We start from the raw sequence: 22382 nt of genomic DNA, 5'->3' as shown, positions 1-22382 counted from the left end.
AAATATTTTACACAAATATTTTGTACAATTGTAAACAATAAATGTTTCTTGAGCAGCAAATTGACATATTAGAATGATTTCTGAAGGATCATGTGACACTGAAGACTGGAGTAATGATGCTGAAAATTCAGCTTTGCCAACATAAGAATAAATTACATTTTAAAATATTTTCAAATAGAGAAGTCATTTTAAATTGTAATAATATTTTACAATATTACTGTTTTTACTGTATTTTTGCACCCTTGGTGATCAGACGAAACTTCTTTTAAAAACATTAAAAATCTTACCGATCCCAAACTTTTGAACGGTAGTGTGTGTGTGTGTGTGTATATATATATAAATATATAATATATATAAATATATAATATATATAAATATATAATATATATATATATATATATATATAAATATATATTATATATATATATATATGAGTTTACTTTTTACGCTCTGTTCTGATAGGTATGGAATGTATTTGTGAACTTGACATGGTGATACATTTTCAAGGATGTGAATGTTTTTCATGTTACTTTGGATTAAAAAAAAGAAATTCATGTGCAGGCCTTACACCATTTGAGGGCAGCAAAAGCAAATGCAGTTAAAGGCCATGTGAGCACATGACTTGTTGGATTGTATTATGGTTGCATCTGGAGCTCATATTATATTTCATATCCATGCATCATATTTGTATTTGAGCTCAGGGCAGACAGAAAACTCTAAAGGTTATAAAGGTCAAAAACTTGCAACAGAACAGACATACATTTAATAACATTCTTGCAAAGATGGACAGACTGACTTTTCATGTTTTTTTTATTATTTAGTTTTTACAGACAGTGCAATTCAATTTTGGTACTTTATAGTAGATACAAAAATGTAATAACATTGCATTCATTCATGTTTATGAAATTTGATTACAATAAAACTCATATTGTGTATGTTCAGCGCGACCAGCATGATTCACTAAAATTAACCGACTCATAAGATTCACTTCTGCTCGTCGAGAACTTTTAACGGAACTGAATGTAAAATGAAAATAAGTTTAGCTAAAAATGGAACAGGTGCTGAATAAGAATCTGTTCTCTGTTCCCCTCTCTATCCTTGACCTTCTCGTTTCCACGTCCGTGTGCGTCCCGCGTCATAGTAGCAGGAATACAATCAAGGCGGAGCAGCGAGCGTGGCTTCATCCTCTTGCACACGCGCAACATGGACACCACTCACGCGCATGTCTGAACACAGTTAGCTATCCCACAGTCGAAGCAGTAAAATAGTAACAGTGAGAGAAACCGGTTAGTCGCCCCCTCTGAGTGAACAAAATTATCACTGGCGCAGAGGTACGACATATTCAAGCTAAGTTGCTGCATGTTCACCTTAAACAGATAGCATGTTATGTTATGAGTGGCACTAAAGAGGTTATGTTTAAACTTTAGCGGCTAGCTGATGATTGCTCGGGCATGCGAGTAGGTGTGGCGTGCAGTGGGTGTCCGCGTGCGTTACATTGTACACAATGTTCTAATAAATGTGGTGGACATCGTTTGTGCAAAAAAAAAAAAAAAATAAATCACTTACTTTCGGGACATTTGCTATCAAAAAGGTGCGTTGCTGTATTATAACAACTGTTCAGTTTTTAAGTGGTCTGTGAGACAAACTTGAGCAACTTTGGATGTGGATGTCTTAGTGTTGCATGCATGGAAAGAATTCATATCAAGCAGTCAAGCGTTTTGTAAAGTCGAACCCGTGTTAGTAACATCTATTTTTGTTTCACACTGGCAACTCCCACAAAAGCAGTTTAGTTGTCATTAAATGGTCCACCACTAACTTAACATTAAAATGTCTGCTTATGTTGAACACAACCTCAGTCACTTTCAATGTATAGAAAAGTTGCAATAAACGTGAATGGTTTTCAGTCAGTCAGTCATTAACATTCTGCTAACCTCTCCTTTGTGCTCCACAGGTTAAAGTCATTCCCTTGAGGTCATAATAATAGTTTGTTCACATACTTAAGAGAAAAAATAGCTTTTTTTCTTTGTGTAACTAATGCCAGAAGTTCAGACAATCCCAAATTGTACTCTTAACTTAGTGCTTATAAATGCCTTTTTTGTTTGTTTGTTCTAGGACTTGTGAAAACTGTAATTTGTTCGTGCATGTCACTGAGAGCCTGACATTTCTCTTAAATGGCTGCCTCTGGCTCCTCCACCACAGTGCCTGAAGGATTTCACTATGAGACCAAGTATGTCATTCTCAGCTACCTCAGCCTGCTCCCCCCATCAAGATCAAGACCCTCAGAGACAGCGGAGGGTAAGAGATCACATCCACAAATCAGCATGTACAAATTTTCTGCCTGGCAATTAATGTTTAATTTCATCTCAAAACAATGACAACTTTGAGTGGTCCGCGTATGTCCCAAATGCAAGAAAACGGGAAGCATGTTGTATATATTGTAATGTATGTATATTGTAGTGAGGCAAGGAATCATGTTTTCTGTGTACATGCTTTATGCAATACAAATACCTGTAGAATTAAAATGGTATGTAACCTTATTTAAAGGTGCCATCGAATGAAAAATTTAATTTACCTTGGCATAGTTGAATAACAAGAGTTCAGTACATGGAAAAGACATACGTTGAGTTTCAAAATCCATTGCTTCCTCCTTATATAAATCTTATTTGTTTAAAAAACCTCAGAAGAACAGGTGAATCTCAACATAACACCGACTGTTATGTAACAGTCTGGATCATTAATATGTACGCCCCCAATATTTGCATATGCCAGCTCATGTTCAATGCATTAGACAAGGGCAAAACATCTGGATCTGTGCACAGCTGAATCATCAGACTAGGTAAGCAAGCAAGAACAATAGTGAAAAATGGCAGATGGAGCAATAATAACTGACATGATCCATGATAACATGATATTTTTAGTGATATTTGTAAATTGTCTTTCTAAATGTTTCGTTAGCATGTTGCTAATGTACTGTTAAATGTGGTTAAAGTTACCATCGTTTCTTACTGTATTCACGGAGACAAGAGCCGTCGCTATTTTCATTATTAAACACTTGCAGTCTGTATAATTCATAAACACATCTTCATTCTTTATAAATCTCTCCAACAGTGTGTAATGTTAACTTTAGCCACGGGGCACAGCCTCAAACTCGTTCAGAATCAAATGTAAACATCCAAATAAATACCATACTCACATTTATCGATGCATGCATACAGCATGAATGACGAACACTTTGTAAAGATACATTTTGAGGGTTATATTAGCTGTGTGAACTTTGTTTATGCACTGTTCAAGGCAAGCGCGAGCTCGTGGGCGGGGGAGCGCCAGATTTAAAGGGGCCGCGCGCTAAATCGGTGAATATGTAATTATGGCTGAAAATAGGCAGTTAAAAAAATTAATTAAAAAACATCTATGGGGTATTTTGAGCTGAAACTTCACAGACACATTCAGGGGACACCTTAGACTTATATTACATCTTGTTAAAACTAGTTCTAGGGCACCTTTAACAATATTCAGTGGTTTGAACAAATACTCTTAAAGGCACAATATGTAGGATTTTTGGATTAAAATATCCAAAAACCATTAGAACAATGTTATGTTTTGTTGACTTGTGTACTTAAATTATCCCAAATGTTTCCAACAGTGTTTAAATCCAGAGAAAATAGGCGATTTTAACAAATGGACCGTGTCATTGCGTCGCCTGTCAATGACATCATATCCTCGTCACCCTCGATTTCTGGTTTTACTTTCGTAGAAACCATGGAAACACCAAACACTTTAATATATTATGTGTTTTGTTAGACAGGTGAGCAACTGTTTGGATACATTTACAGACAGAAAACTAACCAGTGTTATATAGCTCAATGCGTTTAGTCTTGTTTGAATCTCTTGTTTTCTTGATTTACTGTGAGTATAACATGTTTGTCTCCTACCTCAGACAATGCTATTTTGTCAAGTGGCTAACATAACTACAGTAAACAGTAATACAGCATTTTCTCCATCATATAATATATTTTAAAATGAATGGCATGCCATTTAGCAAGAAGTCATATGATATTCTAATATCAATCTAGCTTACCGCAGTGTGCAACAAGTGTCTCATAGGAGCCACCGAGTGAACGCACAGAGTAACGTTAAAGGGTTAGTTCACCCAAAAATGAAAATTCTGTCATTAATTACTTGCCCTCATGTCGTTCCACACCCGTAAGTCCTTCGTTAATCTTCAGAACACAAATTAAGATATTTTAGTTGAAATCCGATGGCTCTGTGAGGCCTCCATAGGGAGCAATGACATTTCCTCTCTCAAGATCCATAAAGGTACTAAAAACATATTTAAATCGGTTCATGTGAGTACAGTGGTTCAATATTAATATTATAAAGCGACGAGAATATTTTTGGAGCGCCAAAAAAACAAAATAACGACTTATTTAATGATGGCCGATTTTAAAACACTGCTTCATGAAGCATCGGAGCATTATGAATCAGTGTGTTGAATCATGATTCAGATTGCATGTCAAACTGCCAACGGCTGAAATCACGTGACTTTGGTACTACGAACAGCAGATTCGACACACTGATTCATAATGCTCCGATGCTTCATGAAGCAGTGTTTTGAAATCAGCCATCACTAAATAAGTCGTAATTTAGTTTTTTTGGCACTTCAAAAATATTCTCGTCGCTTTATAATATTAATATTGAACCACTGTACTCACATGAACCGATTTAAATATGTTTTTAGTACCTTTGTGGATCTTGAGAGAGGAAGTGTCCATTGTTCCCTATGGAGGCCTCACGGAGCCATCAGATTTCAATTAAAATATCTTAATTTGCGTTCTGAAGATTAACGAAGGTCTTACGGGTGTGGAACGGCATGAGGGTAAGTAATAAATGACAGAATTTTCATTTTTGGGTGAACTAACCTTTTAACATAACTTTCAACACACTCAAATGTATTTTTAGTATGATTGTTTTGACCAAGTAAAACAGCGCTGTGTTAACCCACAATTTTTATTAGTCAGGTAAAGTGACCTGTATGAGTAGTAATTCAGCACTTGCAGCTATTTCATTAGAATGAAATAAAATAATGTTAATTTAAGTGATCAAATTTAACTGTAACAAAGTTCAGGGGAAAAGGAGGCAGACATTAAACGTAACTATAATCATACCCTTGATCATAAAAAACACAAACAAAATGAAAGGAGCGGCAGCTGCCGACTGCGGCATATAAGCATAATAAAAACAGCAACGTAAAATGTTAGACTCCCAGCCCCACCCTGCTTCATACCACAGTAATGTTAATATAACTTTAATACATTAGCTCATCCATGAATGTGAATTCTGCCTGAGGCCTGTCGGATTGCTTTCCATCGGCTGGCTGTGGAGGTGAAGACGACAACTACAAATGCTGCCTTCAAGTCCTGTTGGAAATTTCCTACTTCCCAATTTTGAAGTCGTAATTATGAGTTATTGTGAGTCAATATCCAATGGAATTTGAATAAAATTTAGCGTGCCATTCATTGACAACCATATAAACATACCCGCCCCATTGTATACATTCACCGTGACATCTAGATTCTGGAATTTCGTTCAAATAAATGCTTTTTTCAATATGTAAAGTATTCATATAAATATAATAAAATATTCATCCAATTTTTATTTATATACGAAAAATATACATGACTTGTAATAGCCAGAGAAAGCAATGTAGGTGTGGGGAAAAATGAATAAAACTTAACAGTCAATATAGCAGTAGTTCTCTTCTTTACAATGTTTAAAGATTATGGCTCGCTGAACTCAGTTATCATAAAACACAAATAAGTTTCGCAGTCATAATTACGACTGGAGAGGCTGTTCGTGTCCAGTTTCTGATTAGGAAATTTGTGTTTACAATACTTAGTGTCCACATTTTCACTTTTTTTCAGTTAAATAAGTACATCATCCAGGTTCTTCAAGTCCACTTATTGTTGGAATTTAAGTGTGAACAAACTACTCATAATTTATGCACTATTTTGTAGTATAAGTATGCAAATTGGGATGTACCTTAGAACTTCCAAAAATTATCTATGCAGTTGAGTTTTCCCTCTACAGGCTAAAAGTACCTGCCCTAGGACTGTTCATACTATCCATAGAACTGCTTTGCTAAGGATCTGGGTTGCTAATTCGGCCATTACACAGTTTCAGTCGCTAGAAGGGTTTGTCCACAGTTACTGAGGTCACATTCCTCTTCCAGGAATCTCCATTTTGCCCTTGAACATGGGCTGTAACTCTAAGTGCTGTATACAGACTGCTGTAACTAGTGTAATTTGATTGAAAAATGCCTTCAGGTATTGCAAGTAATGCATTAACAAATCCTTCAGAGTGCGTGTGTTGTCTATACTTATGTGGCAGTCTGTATATGGTTGGCAAATTTGGTCCCACAGTGGTATTTTTTTAGTCTTCTGATGTCGTTTGACCAATTCTCACTTCAAGCCCTGGCATTTTGCTTGGAGTCATTGTAGTACTGATTCTCATGGATATTGACTTAGCATATGTCCTTTTATTTAGTTCTTGTGGACTTCAGAAGAAGATGCAAAGCACACATGCAGTATGTCACTGACAGTTAATCTGGTTGACACAGAGGATGGTATGGGCTTAAGCTGCCTGCTGGAGATTTTGGAGCCTTGGGTATATCAGCGGTTCAGTGAGGAATGTCCTGTGTCCTGCTCTGGTTTTCAATCAGTCAGCTTTGAAAGTAGCTTCTGATCCCTCTTTCCACTCGACCCGCTCTGCACTCTGACAGACTGTCATGTGCGATCAGCGTTGGCTTGTTCACATGCCACTGGTTCAGAGTGAAGCGCAGCCCTCTCAAATCTGACCAAAGTGAGCTCCCATCAACTTTTTTAATGCTGTTAAAGGCTTTATATTGTCCACTTCAGTCTTTTTACACACTTTCTTGCTCTCTCTTATAGTCTATCTGTCTGTTTATTTCTGTCTCCAACACTTCCTCTTTTCATAGTCAGTCACTGGTGTCTGAGTGGTTGAGAGAGCTGAATGTTGAATCTGCTGGTCCCTGTAAGCCTGGGCTGTAGAGCACTAAATAATTCACCAGTGTGTGAATGAACAGCCACACAACGGCGCCACAGAAAAGCCAGCTGTATTACAGAATGGTTTTTAATACAGTATTAAAATGTAGTAAAAGTAATGAGAATCAATGCTGAGAACAATGGGAATTAATTTAAAAGGAGCTTAAACTAAAATGCCTGGACACATGAGAACTTTAGGAGGAAATGGTCAAAAACAGGCTGTTTACATATATTATTTGGAGCATAGGATATGACTGTGTTCAAAAATGCTGTGTTTGAGGTTGTAACATACTGGACATTATAGAAGATCTGAATGCAGTAATATGTCAAAAGCTTTGTTAGTTTCTGTTCTTTCTGTCTGTTGGATATGAGATGCTAATATTTCATGCAAAATTCACTCTGTCACTCCAATGACCTGTTTTGCAAAAGTTGATATGATCTCCACTGATAAAATGCACAGATTTTGGATTGTTTAGAAGTTATGTTGAAGAAAATGAGTGCATTTGTGTTTCAGTCCAGTATCTTTGGTTCAGTTTCACCTTTAGTTTCTTTCCACTTCACCTTTTTTAGCTTCATCAGTCATGCAGAAAATTATTCAGCTAAATATTTTAATACTTGGAGTTGCCAGGCTTGTTTTATGCTTGCTTGCATAATATGTTTGGTTCAAGATTCAAATAATCAAGATTGTTTTCAAAAATTAAGTACTTATCAAAATAGCTGATGAAAATGTAATAATGCCTAAACATGTTTTCTTTACACCCGATGACCCAAGATTATTTTTTAATAAAATATGAAAGCAATAATGTTATTTTCAATAAACTTTCTTTGTAATAAATAAATCTGTGTTATGATTCTGTGCAGGAGAGAGCCATTCTACACAGGAAGTGGAAAGAGAGCGGAACAGCAGCCTGAAGAAACATATTGAGAATGAGATGAAGCAGCTGGAAGAGGAAATTGCAGCCTGTAAGATGTTTTTTGTTATAACTGTAATTCCATGATAAAATAAATCTGAAGTCTGGAACATGGTTTAAAGTCGTCTGCCTCTTTTTCTGCTCAGCTTTTTCCAGGACTGGTTTTGATCAGCACACATCCCCTGTGTTCAGTCCAGCCAATCCAGAGAGCTCCATAGAGGACAGTCTGGCAGTGCTGGGGGACCGTATCTCCCGGGACCTGGATGTACACCTGTCCTCCGCCACTCACACGCTTCTGCGCAGGTCCTTTTAACGGTCCAGGGAGAATTCCTGGACAATTTTAGTAGCTGGAAAAAAGCTCTAGTAACTGAAACGTACTTGGCAGAGGTCTATGCTAGAAAAATGTATTGTGTAAACAGCCTGCACACACAGTTATTATAAGTTGTCTTGGAAAGGGAGTTTAAATGACTATTCTTGACATTTTACTTAAATATTGACTGAAAGCTTTCAACATATATTATCTTGATGTTTTTCGGAACAACTAGCAAATTCAAATAAATGCAGAGAAATGTTCTGAACAGTGATTATATGAATGTGTCTCTTGTGTAGCGATTTGAGTTTTGAGCACTTCAGAGCAGCGGTGGAGGAGGTGTCCTCTCACGCTCAAGGAGGATGGAGCAAGGTAATTCAAAACACTCACCACGTAGGTGCACACAAAGCCCTTTGGGATGTTTTCACTTGTTTGTGAATGTCTCTGTCTTTCATTTTTTCATTCTATCATTGTGTCACTCTGTTTAGGTGTTGGTACCCTTAGTATTGTTACAGACCCTGCAGACTGAGGGGCAGCCGCTGGAAACTCTGCTAAACTATGGTTTGCGATACCTTGAGGAATCACTAGCAGACTTCATCATTATGCAGGGAGGATGGGTGAGTGACTTAGTCTAGTTCGAGCTGGATCATTTAACCAGTTTATTCTTAACCATATCAAAAGTTTATTTTCATCAATAATGCAATTATTGCATAATTATTACTGATTATTTGATAATATTTAATAATTGCGATCATAGTGAAATTTAAATTCCAAAAACATTATAATCCATGAAAAAGAATTTAGCATAAAATGCACATTTTCATGCCTCTCTTTCTGATGCAGTAATGTGTTGTTCTCCAAATAAACTTGGATTACTCACAATGACAAATGAACATCTCTGCAACTTGTTAGCAACTTACAAAATGTTTGATAGTCTAAATGGGTGTACCTTAAAGCAGTGGTTCTCAACTCCAGTCCTTGGGACCCACTGCTCTGCACATTTTGTATGTCTCTCTTAAATGACACACTCAATTCAGTTCATGCAGACTCTCCTAATGAGCTGATGATCTAAATCAGGTGTGTTAAATAAGGGATACATACAAAATGTGCAGAGCAGTGGGTCCCGAGGACTGGAGTTGAGAAACACTGCCTTAAAGCAGTGGCTCTCAATCTTTTTGACTCAAAGGCCCCCTCCCCCCAATGTCCAACACAAATCTGGAGGCAAGATATTTCCTCATATAACTATTATGGAAGCTTGTTTCCGCCACTGAATAAAATATAAAAAACTTAATTGCGACTTTTTATCTCGCAATTGCGAGTTTACGTTTCAGATTTTTTCCCTAAGAATTGCTTGATATAAACTCGCAATTGCGAGTTATAAAGTCACAATTGTGAGATATAAACTAGCAATTCTGAGAAAAAACGTCAGTCTTTTTTCCATCAACATTAGACTTTATAACTCTCAGAATTGACCCTTCGCCGGGAGTTTGATTGACAAGCGATCTAACCATCAGAACACCGAATCCGCCATTTTGTCCGACGAAGCAGTCAGGAGTTAGAAGATTAACCTCGGTGGAGTTATGCTGCGTTCCAGGCAGGTTTTTGAGCCCGTAAGTCACGATTTCAAATCACGACTCACGACTTTGTAGCGTTCCAGGAAAGTCACGTCAAACTGCATAAAAGTGTAAACAAACCAACATGGCGGACCGTACGGGGCTTATGCTCAGCATATGCTCATTTCTATCGCCAAAGGTGCTTACTCCTTGCTTATTTGAGGGAAACAGAGGAGGAAAACGGCGCATAAGGCAAGAGAAGCTGTTATACCTTTTATTTTACCGTGCAGTTGCATAAACACCGCATCCGTAGGGGCTGCCATTGTTGTTTCGCGGGCTATGTGACGTCAGAACCCGTAACTGGGAGTACATCGATCTAGTACGAGTTCACGGGTGGGAAGTCACGGCTTTGACTGCTGTTCCAGTGCACTTTCACGGGTAGAAGGTTGGAAAAACACGGGTTACGGGTTGCCTGGAACGCGGCATTAAACTCAAAATATTTTGTGTATTAACGTCTTTCCGCGTTTGAAACAACATCCCTTCTCATGTTCATTCATGTTTATTTGATGCTATAAATGAACTAGTAGGAAGAGATGATCGGTTTACAAGCCTCATGAGCTGAGGCACTACAGCAATCTGTCACGACACATTAAAGAGCCACAAAACGTTTTTTATTGTTTGAATTTCTTAAAAAACTTTGTTTAATATCATAAGTAACCTGCTTTGTCTTGTCTGTCGACGTGTTGTCACTGTCCTCTTTGCTCCGCGATGTATTTTTCACTGCGTGTGGCATGACAGCGCCACGGCTTGTCGGACAAAGCAACAGTAACTAAGGGGGGGCGGGTCTTTGTGAAGGGTCAACTCCCAATTCCGAGTAAAAAGTCAGAATTGCAAGATATAAACTCACAATTGTGAGAAAAAAAAGTCTGAATTGCGAGATATAAAGTCAGTCTTTTTTTTCCCATCAGCATTGGACTTTATAACTTGCTATTGCGAGTTTATATCTCACAGTTCTGAGAAAGAAAGTCAGAATTGGGAGATAAGTCACAATTATCTTTTTCTTTTAAATTTTTTATTCTGTGGTGGAAACAAGCTTCCATAAATTATGACAAAGTTGTTTCTTTTTAATCTTTTTTTTTTTTTATAAACAGAAAATGAACAGAAATAATTTCTTGATTTCATGTATTTTTTTTTTTTTTAGCATTTAATTAGATTATTTTAATTACTTTAAGTATAATAATATTAATAGTAATTGTATTAAAGGTGGAGTAAGTAGAATTTCAAAAACACTGTTTGGAAGTTAGTTGGGCCGACACCAACAACAAACGTGTAACCAATCAACATTAGGGGGCGTATGATGGTTGAGGAGAAAGAATGAGCAAGAGGGACAAGCTTTTCGTTTGTTCGTCATCTGCGCTTCATTTTTCGTAAAGAATTTTGTTGTGCGTCAGCTATGATTACCAGACATCCACTCTCGCATTGCGTGTGTAACAGAGGCCAGCTTATGAGAGTTGTGCAGGTAAATTACTGCACACTGACGACCGCTAGAGAATGTGGCGTTTAGCGTCATTGTTAGTGCATTCACCTCACATGTCAGTAACGAATGGGGCGGGGTTCGAGACTGACTCGGAGCAGGGTGTTTAGGATTGGAGGGTGAGTTTTGGAGGCGGAGCAGTGAAGAGAGGGGTGGGTTTGTTTGGGTTGATTTCTAATATCAACAATGTCCAACAGCGTTTTTCAAAATCTACTTACCCGACCTTTAAGAATAATATATTAATTTGAATAATGTTAAGTCATCCTGCGGAAGTTTGCTGAGGCATCCTATTGAGTTCCAGCTAGAGGTCTTCTCGGGTCCTAAAATCTGTTGGACCTCGGTTTTTGTTGTTAGATCTAAGTGGACCTGTGAAAACTTCTAGTTCATGTCCCCTGGCTGAGAACCACTGACTTTAAGTGGTTACGGTCAGTTACTAAAAGGCAAAACGGGTTGCTTTACAAAACTGTAGTACACAGTGTTTTTCAAGACTTCTGTCAGGAGAGGGAGCCAGAGCTGTGCTCCTTTTTTTTCTTTTTTCCCTTTTTTTTTAAAAAATTATCTCATTCAGCTGCTGGTGGCTAATGCTAGTCCAATGTTACCAACACATTGTGTGTTGACAAACAATACTTTGCCTCCAAATTTTTTCTCAAAGTATGGCTACGTGTAGGTTAAACACATTATGCTGCTACAGTGGATTGATGAGCAAGATAACTTTAGTGTTTCTTCTTCCTCTCACTTTCATGGACAGTGCTAATTTCATGGTGCTTCTGTCACTTTATTGCGATTGAGCTTATTTGTTTAGCTCTTCGCTACTTCATTTTAACTGCATAATAAATAATTCCTCTTTAACTTAATGTTTTGCATAATATGCACACTCATTCCCATTTAGCTTATCAAAATGTACGTAATTTGACAGTTCAAACTGAAGATTGTTCATTTCAGAAGGCTATCTTTCCGTCATGCAAATGTTTTATGAGAAGAGTTCTTCACTTCTGTCAGATGATGTTGTAAAGGAATATAAAGTCTTGTTTGTTTATGACATCCTATTTGGGTCACACTGTATCTCAGAGAAGGGCCATCTTTATGAAAGGCTCAGTTGATGCGTTCTGTGTGCGAGCTGAAGAACTCAGTCAGAAGGAATAATTTAATTAGAGCACTGACACTTACGCTGGGAGGAGGGCAGACCATTGTTTTATACTTCAGCTCGGTATAGGACCACATTCCAGTGATGGAGTGAGAGCTTTGGCATAGATGATACTGGATAAGCGTCTGTGAGAGTTTGAATGCAGGAGGGAGGAGTCTGACAAGGAGGAGGAGACCGTGTGCAAACAAACCAGACCTCCTGCTCAGCACTCCCAGACCTATTATTCTGACAGCAACCTTTATCCTGTGTATACTTTCTCTCCGTCACTCATTCACTGTATTCCTTGTGGTCACTGCTGGAGTTCTGCGCACTTAGGAGCTGAACACAGGCAGGTAGGACAGCTGCTTTCTTCTGGAGCGCTGGACCAGATGAGATTATACTTTCATGGTCCATTTGCGAAACAGAATTTTGCAATTTAGGTCCACACGCTTGCTCTCCATCACTTTGATAAAATACCAAACACTTAATCTTAGCAAGGACACTCTCAGAAGGTTTAATTCTACATTTAGTTCTCCATTAAATAGGTCAGTCAGTAAATACTGAATTTAACGTTTAACTTAGTGTAGAAATGACTGCAGCTGGGAGTTACTTTGTTTGCTCAGTTCTCGTGACACGCGAGAATACATTTCTGAGAATATCGTTTGCTCTTGCGCTTTTGTGTAAATTATAGCATTAATTCACTGTGACGATTCATGTACGAATTGTTTTGATGGATGATTTATGCAGAATATTGTTTTATGAATGAGATTTAATGTCAGTGACGTGAATGAGAAGGGATCTCTCTCTATGTGTGGGTGTGCATATGTGTGGTTCAGGTAAACCCTATGTTAGGGGGACAAATGTCCCCAAAAAAAATCATACTAAGTGATGTTTTTTGAAAATGTAAAAATGCAGACTTTTTCTGTAATGGGTAGGGTTAGGGCTAGAGAATAGCATATTCAGTTTGCACAGTATAAAAATCATTGTCTATGGAAAGTCCTCATAAATCATGAAAACCTAACATGTGTGTGTCTATTCTGCAAAACCCAGGGCAAAGCAGCAAGAAGCCATTTTGAAAACTAAAACGTAGCATCAATGACATGCCCCGCTGAATCATGCCGTCTGGTCTGATCATAATAAACTCCTGTAGGTCAAGGGAAACTGTTCAGTACACCCCACCGAAGGGATACCCAATATGTGGGATGTGCGTGACATTTTGTCTTGTGAGTAACCCCACCCCGTGATCCCCTTCCTGTCCCTCTGTCTGTAATGTACGCAACACAGGGGTGACCTTCAGTGTGTCTGTGTCACATTGCCCAGCAAAGATTCTTGAGATGGCATGATGTGATGTAATTTGACTCCACTTGTGTGGTACAGTCAAACTGCTACCAGAGCGCCCGGTCCGTATATCAGCAGGTGCTGAGAGCAGAGCTCAAAACCACGTCAGGTCGCATCACCCTGCGCATCGCTCAGTCTGGCCTCTTGCGTAACTGCATTTTACAGGCGATGTGCTGCTCTCACACACAGACAGAGGCTATACGCCACCCCCACACGCTCCAGATGAAGAACAGAAATAAATCTGATAAATCCTCGTATGAATTCGGCTTGAGCAGGGCTGTCCCAGTTTGACTGACTCAAAACTGCTCACTGTGCTAGTTGAGATGGTGACCTGTATGCTTGACATACTCTGGGAGTTTTAGACAAATCTTTTACCAAAGTTGGTTTGGATTTACTTTAACAATATTAAATATTCACTTATGTACAATACATTTAGGATGTGTTCAGATGCTTTGAGGAGAAATGGGTCAAGTCTATGAGGAATGCTAATGCAAAAAAATTCAGCTTTGCCATTACAGGAAGAAATAACGTTTTTAATATATTACAATAAAATCTTCAATATTGCACCATCATATGAATGTGAAAGCATTGAGTTTGGCAGGTATGCGTGAATTTTTGTCTTTAGGCGAGGGTGGGTACATGTATCTTGGGTGGAGTTTTGCATAGGCACCTGTGGCTCACCTAAGAGGAAACGCCTAACAACATAACTCTACTTTAAGACAGTCTCTGGATAGGACAGCAAGCCTAATCTTGCAGAAAACCTACGTCTTGCTCCACCATTTCGTAAAAAGCTGTTGTCAAATCAGACTTTGTGCATGTGGTTTTTGTTACGTTACACGGATCAACAGTGAAATGTTTCTTAAAGGGTTAGTTCACCCAAAAATGAAAATAATGCCATTTATTACTCACCCTCATGTCGTTCCACACCCGTAAGACCTTTTGTTCATCTTCGGAACACAAATTAAGATATTTTTAATGAAATCTGATGGCTCAGTGAGGCCTCTATTGCCAGCAAGTTAATTTACACTTTTAGTGCCCAGAAAGGTACTAAAAACATATTTAAAACAGTTCATGTGACTACAGTGGTTCAACCTTAATGTTATGAAGTGACGAGAATACTTGTTGTGCGCCAATATATATCTTATATCTATATATCAAAAATATCTTAATTTGTGTTCCGAAGATGAAAGAAGGTCTTACAGGTGTTGAACAACATGAGGGTGAGTAATTAATGACAGAATTTTCATTTATTTTCATTCTTTAGGCACCAAATCAGCTAATTAGAATGATTTCTGAAGGATCATGTGACTCTGAAGACTGGAGTAATGATGCTGAAAGTTCAGCTTTGCCATCACAGGAATAAATTACATTTTAAAAAATATTCAAATATATATATATATATATATATATATATATATATATATATATATATATATATATATATATATATATATATATATATCTAGCTGTAATACTGCTTTTTGCTGTACTTTTGATCAAATTGATGCAGCCTTGGTGAGCATAAGAGACTTCCTCCTTCCTTCCTTGTTGTGTTTATCATGCAGACCATAGAAAATTGAACACCTGTCTGCATGTATGGTTATTAAACTGCATAAAGGTCAGCTGGTTTCTTTGGAAACTGTTTAAATCATGAATAATTCATTTATAGGGTTGTGGAGAGTAGACCACTACTTACACGTGATGGTTATCCATGTGAGATATTCTACATAATATATAATGCGCTGTCACATTCCATTGGTTGTGTCCTTATGATCCTCTCTCTGATGGCCATCAGATGTTAAGCCAGATGCTGGGATCTAATGTGCTTTTGAAAGCGTTTCTGTGAGGCAGGATTACATGTGATACTAGATGCATGTGCACAGTGGTTGATGACTGAAAAGGCCAGAAAGGCCTGCACAGCGAGCAGAAGAGTGTCCTTTATGATGAGTCATTTAGGGTGATATCTCCAGTTTGTTTAATGCAAATGAGCAGAAACAGACAATGAGTTAAAATTGATTTGTTTTGCATGCTTGACCTAGTTGTGGTAGACATACAGAAACCAGCAGCATAAGCAGACAGACACCATAGCTGTATGGTGTCGTTATTGTGCAGATGACATGACTGTAAATAGAAAGGACCCTGACTCTCAGTTCAGTGAATACAGGCTGAAAATGAGGACTAACACACTTCGTATAGAGCTCTTCCTTTATTGTGAATGTGTTTTTTTTAAAAGGTGATGGCACTTTTGCCCCCATATTTTTGACCTGACTTATCATATCTCTAGTTATGTAAGTCTTTTTAAAGCTGATTTTGTTTAGTTAATCCATGAATGAAGAGAATTTATTATTATAGATGTATTACTCTCACACTCCACTGGGTGGCATACTGGGTGAAATTAAATGACAAATGCTCCCTGTTATGGTGAATTTCACTTGTTGATCTAAAAACAATTTTTTTGTGTGTTTAAAAAAAGTAAAATACTTTTTATTTTAACAAGCTAGACTACCATTTAAAATTTTTGGGTTGGTAAGATCAATTTAATGTGTTCTTGCTGAAAAAAGTACTATATGACTATACGTGGAGTATAATAATATTAATAAAACAAGATGTCTAACAAATAATTTAATTGTATGAGAACAAGTTCCTTTTTTTTTTTCCTTTTTTTCTTTATTAAGTCTTCTGTGTATCTCTCAATTCCTTGTAAAGTTTATCATTTCTGTGAATGAGCCACACTAATCTATGTGAGAATGGTTTGCATGATCAGACTGACCATAAAAGGAAATGCACGGTGTGTGTCTTATTGTGGCATAAGGTTATGCGATGAGACGATCCACAAAGGAAATGCGTACATTGCTTTAACCACAGTTTAGAAAAAAAGAGAAAGAAACGTAAAATACAGTAATTATGACTGTTTGCTAAGAAGCTTATCTTGATGAAAAGCTTGTAACTGAAGTTGTATTATATCTTACCCTTAATTTTATTTATCACGTGGTAGTCCTTCTTGAAACACTGACCTACAGTCATGTTTCAATTTCTTAATGTACTACAATGTAAGTGTGTGTAAATAGGCATATGCATTCTGTATACACCGATCAGGCATAACATTATGACCACTGACAGGTGAAGTGAATAACACTGATTACCTCTTCATCTCAGCACATGTTAGTGGGTGGGATAGTGAACATTTTGTCCTCAAAGTTGATATGTTAGAAGTAGGAACAATTGGCAAGCGAAAGGATTTGAGCGAGTTTGACAAGGTCCAAATTGTGATGGCTAGACGACTGGGTCAGAGCATCTCCAAAACTGCAGCTCTTGTGGGGTGTTCCCGGTCTGCAGTGGTCCTATCAAAAGTGGTCCAAGGAAGGAACAGTGGTGAACCGACGACAGGGTCATGGGCACGTGGGGAGCGAAGGCTGGCCCGTGTGGTCCGATCAAACAGACAAGCTACTGTAGCTCAAATTGCTCAAGAAGTTAATGCTGGTTCTGATAGAAAGGTGTCAGAATACACAGTGCAGTTTGTTGCGTATGGGGCTGCATAGCCGCAGACCAGTCAGGGTGCCCATGCTGACCCCTGTCCACCGTGAAAGCACCAACAGTGGGCACGTGAGCATCAGAACTGGACCATGGAGCAATGGAAGAAGGCAGCCTGGTCTGATGAATCATGTTTTCTTTTTGCATTGCTTACCTGGTGAACACATGGCACCAGGATGCACTATGGGAAGAAGGCAAGCCGGCGGAGGCAGTGTGATGCTTTGGGCAACGTTCTGCTGGGAAACTTTGGGTCCTGCCATCCATGTGGATGTTACTTTGACACGTACCACCTACCTAAGCATTGTTGCAGACCATGTACACACTTTCATGGAAAACGGTATTCCCTGGTGGCTGTGGCCTCTTCCAGCAGGATAATGCCCTGCCACAAAGCAAAAATGGTTCAGGAATGGTTTGAGGAGCACTACAACGAGTTTGAGGTGTTGTCTTGGCCTCCCTATTCCCCAGATCTCAATCCAATAGAGCATCTGTGGGATGTGCTGAACAAACAAGTCCGATCCATGGAGGCTCCACCTTGCAACTTACAGAACTTAAAGGATCTGCTGCTAACAACTTGGTGCCAGATACCACAGCACACCTTCAGGGGTCTAGTGGAGTTCAGGGCTGTTTTGGCAGCAAAAGGGGGATCAACACAATATTAGGAAGGTGGTCATAATGTTATGCCTGATCGGTGTATATACACACATATGTAATAATATGTGTGTGTGTGTGTGTATATATATTTTTCCGCTTTGGTTCTTTACCTCTGCGGAGTGCATTCAGATTGTTTAATGCACAGCTAGCTGTGGATTGTCCTGCTTATACCATAGTCATTTGCCAACATTGACAAGTTAAAGATATTATAGATGTTTGCAGCACTATTTGACCAGAAGGGTTTAAATGGTGGTTATGTTCATCAGTTACGGCTCGATCTAGCATTCTCTTCTTTTAAATCAGACAGAGATAAATTACCATTTATTTAAATTTATTATCGAGAGAGAGAGAGAAGCTTGTGAATTACATGCATCTGTGCAATGTGTCTCTACTAATAATGAAGCTGTGGGTTTCAGAAACTTCAACAGCAACCTTAACCTCGTTGCTGAGAAATGTAATATAGCAATTCAGCAGCAAAGCTATGTTATCAATAAAAGGTTTAGGGCAGTACTGGCAACAAGTTTTTGGGCTCCTGAATCTTCTGTGTGCGCAGCACAATCTCCGATCTCTGCGTTCGAATAATGTGTGCGTGTTTCAATGAAAGCAGCACATTAATATAGAATGGTGAATAAACTGACTAACTTTGCATTAAACGGTTTTATTGCAAACCTTCCAGCCAATCAGAATTGAGTATTCAGACAGACCATGAACTATGTATACACAATTTTCGGTAACACTTTACAATAAGGTTCATTAGTTAAACATTAGTTAATGTATTAACTGACATGAACTAACCATGAGCAATACATTTGTTACTGTATTTATTAATCTTCATTAACGTTAGTTCATTGTGTGTTCATGTTAGTTCACAGTGCGTTAACTAATGTTAACAAGATTTTAATAATGTGTTGGTAAATGTTGAAATTAACATTAACAAAGATTAATAAGTTCTGTATAAGTACAGTTCATTATTAGTTCATGTTAACTAATGAACCTTATTGTAAAGTGTTACCCAATTCTCTATAAACACATCGGTTTTTAGGTATAGAGGTTTTCTGGTGTTTGAAATAAAAAAAACAAAACAATGATGAACCAACTGATTGATATTTCCTCTCTTTACATTACAGGGCACTGTGTTCAGCCTGGATGAAGCTGAGGACCCGGGTGTGATCATAGCTGAGGACAGTAACGACATCTACATCCTGTCGGGTGAACAGGCCTCAGATCAGCTAAGCCCTCCTGCTTCACTACTGACTCTTGGAGATAGTAGTGGGCCGGCTTCCTGGCAGACAGAGAGTCTTCCTGTGTCTCTGACAGGACACGAGTCTTGGGCGCAGGTAGGTATGATGGACCCAGAAGATGCCAAGAGTCTGGACAGCGCCGAAGGAGTGGCGTTAGCCGAAGAGCAAAGCGAGAACAACTCCTCAAACTCTGACATTGTCCATGTGGAGCGTGAAGACGCTGAACTGCTTGAAGAAGGTGGGGAGACGGCGGAGGAAGGGGAGCTGCAGAGCAGCGTACTTAGCGTGCTGGGCAGCGAAAGCGAACTCGCTGCAGTCCGAGAAGAAGCGGAGTCAAACGCAGAGCCGACACCAACTGCACCAGAGCCAATTGTGGAACCGATCGTGATGGAGATCCCTCCACCTCCGGCCTCAGTAGAGCAAGAGACCACCCATGCTGCTGCTACCGCCTCATTGCCCGTGCCTGAGCCTGAACTTCAATCTCAGCCTGTTCCAGCTCCTGTGGAGCCACAGTCATCATCCCCACCCGATCTAGAACCAGAAGCAATCCTGGAGCAAGAGATACTACCAGAGGTTGAGCTGAAGACCATGTCCCCGGCCTACGACTTCCCTGTCCCGGCCCCTTCTGAGGTTCTGCAGACAAAGACAGAGCCACAACCCGAGTCCACTGACCTCCCTGTGCTGCTATACAGCGGTGCTGCCCTGGTGGCCATTGCTGCAGTATTGGCCTTTGGAGCGCTGGCCTACAGGAAGAAGTAGAAAGTCTGTGAATGTCCACTGTATCTCTTGCCCTAATGGAGCCCTGTGGCTCATCGTGCCGCCACAAGCTGCACTTTATGGGAAAAGTACTCCTCTGATATGTGTCATACCATTTTGTTTTCTGTTCTCCTTGCATTAATTTGTTGGCTAAGTTCTTTAAACCAGCTTTATGACTGGAGGGGAACATGCAGGTGTAAATTCAGGTTACTTTTGTGCTGTACTCGTGAACATGGTAGTTATCCGTTCATTAGGCTGTGACCTAGGTTTTGCCTGGTTCCTTCAGATCCATAGGAAGTTCATTTTTGTTAAGCATGTTTATTCTAACATATAGTTGATTTAATGTACTTAAGTTTGATTTTAAAGCACTAGCTTGTGTGAGTGCATGATTATGATTTTACCTTATTAAATATTAAATCGCAAACCTTCATGGGCCGTGCCCTTTAGATGAATTGTGTGATACTCTTCTAAAATATATCAATATTTGAACAAGATTACTCACAACAGTCAAAAGCAAGGTCTTCACGCATCCTTGATTCCTTTACACATCAGTTGGACATTCATATTAACCATCGTTAGTGTAAAATTTGAATAAATTGGGCCTGATTAGGCTTGCATGAATGCTTTTTGTTTGAATTCCCCTTTTTAAACTAAAAGTAGAAGCCTAGGTCACAGCCTGAAATGGGAAACCCCTCCACTTTGTCCATTACATTTTGTTTAGGAATTTTGTCATTTGTCAGTTTGCTTTAATGTGAACATTGGTTCCTTAAGGAACTAAAACATGTTTCTTTAGGGCTCATGTGAAAATTCTACACCAGCACAGTCAATTTTGAATTGACTGAATTTATCTCAGCATCAGGAATCAGAAGATAATGCTACACGAGAAAAATCATATTTAGTTTTCTAATATGATGTTTCCAAGAATGCATTTTGTAATTAAATGTCCCTAATTCTGGGTCAGAAACAATTTCAATAAAATCTTTTTGTGAAATATTGATAGGACAATATGATGAAACATTACACAGAACGTGTTCCAAAAGCATCCAAATGGATTTTGTAATTCTAGAGTTAAAAAAAAAAAAAAAAAAAGATTTGCTGTGTTAGATAACATTAAAGGTAGGGTAGGCAATTTCGTAAAGGCAAGCATCAGAGTGCTCTCCAAAGCCACGCCGCCTCCAAAACACATGAACACGCACAGCCAGAGCAGAGTCTGCAAAGCGTCACAAGAGACAGTGTTAAATTACCTCATGTCCAAAGCACATATTACAATAATAAGGAACGTAAACAATTTGCAGAACTCTAGTTGTACCGCCTGACTGCTGCAGATTCATTTCGTCGTTGATAGTGTTGACAAAGAGACGCATAAATCCGAGTCTGAGGACGTGAAAGTTAAATTGACATGAAGTTATGGCGTGAATGCAGCATATGCTAGTTGTTTTGGTTCAGGAGGAACTGTAAATGGCGGCTGCTGTTTGTTTGTGGTGCTCGGTGACTGACTGTCTACAGCTCTGCATAGACTCATGAAACACGCTGATGACGTTTGATGTATGCAATGATTGGATGTACATTTTTTTTGTTGGTCCTAAGACTTCCACAGAAGATATATTTTTAAATATTTAGACCATTTCTATTATTGATTGCTATCAGGATGTGAAGAGAGTTTCAACCAGTATAATAAAATGTTTATGAAAAATATTGCCTACCTTACCTTTAACTGCGTTGCTCAAATCAAGTGCTGACTTCAGGTTTGGGGGACCAGAATGTCTCAGCCACACAAATGAGTCATCAGTCCTGTTTTTCTTTGTCTCTTCATACAAAGTATTGCCTGTCTGCAACCTCTCATTTACACCGGGCTTGTATCTTGTGCTGTTGTTTGATTTTTAAAAGCTAAAAAGGCCTGCACGGCACAGCCTTGTCACCCCCCTTTCCCTGTTGTGTGCCTATCCAATAGAGACCTTTGTCAAAACAATAAAAAACATAACCAGAAGTCACATCTACAGGCAGACACCTGTTATGTCAGTGGTTGGCAACCTCACGTCAGAGAAAAAAAAAAAGTGCTATTTTTTTTGCAAGTGAGGTTTTTTGTATCATAGATGGACAAAAGCTGTGAAATAAAACTTCAAACAAGGGTGAACCTGGTGTTTTGTGTCCTGATTTAAGCATGAATTTTATAATAAAATTAAAATAAAGACAATGCAAACTGACAGAAACTTAAATTTGGTTCCTCTATTTTAGTACAGATATGACTCAGATTTGTTATATGTAAAAAGAACGGGTGATCATGTGATTTCCCTTACAGGCTCAGTGATGGTTTTTTAAGGGACATCAAAACAAAGTTATCAGAGGAGAGTTGAATAATGCACATTTTCCCCC

The 22382-nt window shown here is 38.7% G+C and overlaps 1 protein-coding gene across 3 annotated transcripts; it reads left to right on the top strand.

Moving 5' to 3' along the window:
• The first annotated feature begins 1109 nt into the window (after nucleotides 1–1109).
• bcl2l13 (BCL2 like 13) lies at nucleotides 1110–22143 on the top strand. 3 transcript variants are annotated; one of them, XM_048169440.1, is made up of 8 exons: nucleotides 1110–1331; nucleotides 1952–1971; nucleotides 2113–2295; nucleotides 7923–8024; nucleotides 8119–8275; nucleotides 8582–8654; nucleotides 8771–8899; nucleotides 19140–22143. In XM_048169440.1, the coding sequence occupies exons 3-8, from the start codon at nucleotides 2172–2174 to the stop codon at nucleotides 20010–20012; spliced, it is 1458 nt and encodes a 485-aa protein (XP_048025397.1). In that variant the 5' UTR covers nucleotides 1110–1331; nucleotides 1952–1971; nucleotides 2113–2171; the 3' UTR covers nucleotides 20013–22143. The 3 variants fall into 3 exon arrangements, with proteins under 3 accessions (XP_048025397.1, XP_048025395.1, XP_048025396.1); XM_048169438.1 differs by lacking the exon at nucleotides 1952–1971; XM_048169439.1 differs by lacking the exons at nucleotides 1110–1331; nucleotides 1952–1971 and adding an exon at nucleotides 1343–1591.
• Nucleotides 22144–22382: the final 239 nt, after the last annotated feature.

Source organism: Megalobrama amblycephala, linkage group LG19, assembly GCF_018812025.1.
Source record: "Megalobrama amblycephala isolate DHTTF-2021 linkage group LG19, ASM1881202v1, whole genome shotgun sequence".
Lineage (NCBI taxonomy): Eukaryota > Metazoa > Chordata > Actinopteri > Cypriniformes > Xenocyprididae > Megalobrama > Megalobrama amblycephala.
This window is presented reverse-complemented; position numbering and strand designations above follow the sequence as displayed.

Excerpts from the sequence above, each read along its gene's own strand:
- bcl2l13 (XM_048169438.1), top strand. The coding sequence starts at position 2,172 with ATGGCTGCCTCTGGCTCCTCCACCACAGTGCCTGAAGGATTTCACTAT. Across the intron at positions 8,276-8,581 it reads ACTCACACGCTTCTGCGCAG|CGATTTGAGTTTTGAGCACT; the intron begins GTCCTTTTAACG and ends TCTCTTGTGTAG. Across the intron at positions 8,655-8,770 it reads CTCAAGGAGGATGGAGCAAG|GTGTTGGTACCCTTAGTATT; the intron begins GTAATTCAAAAC and ends CACTCTGTTTAG.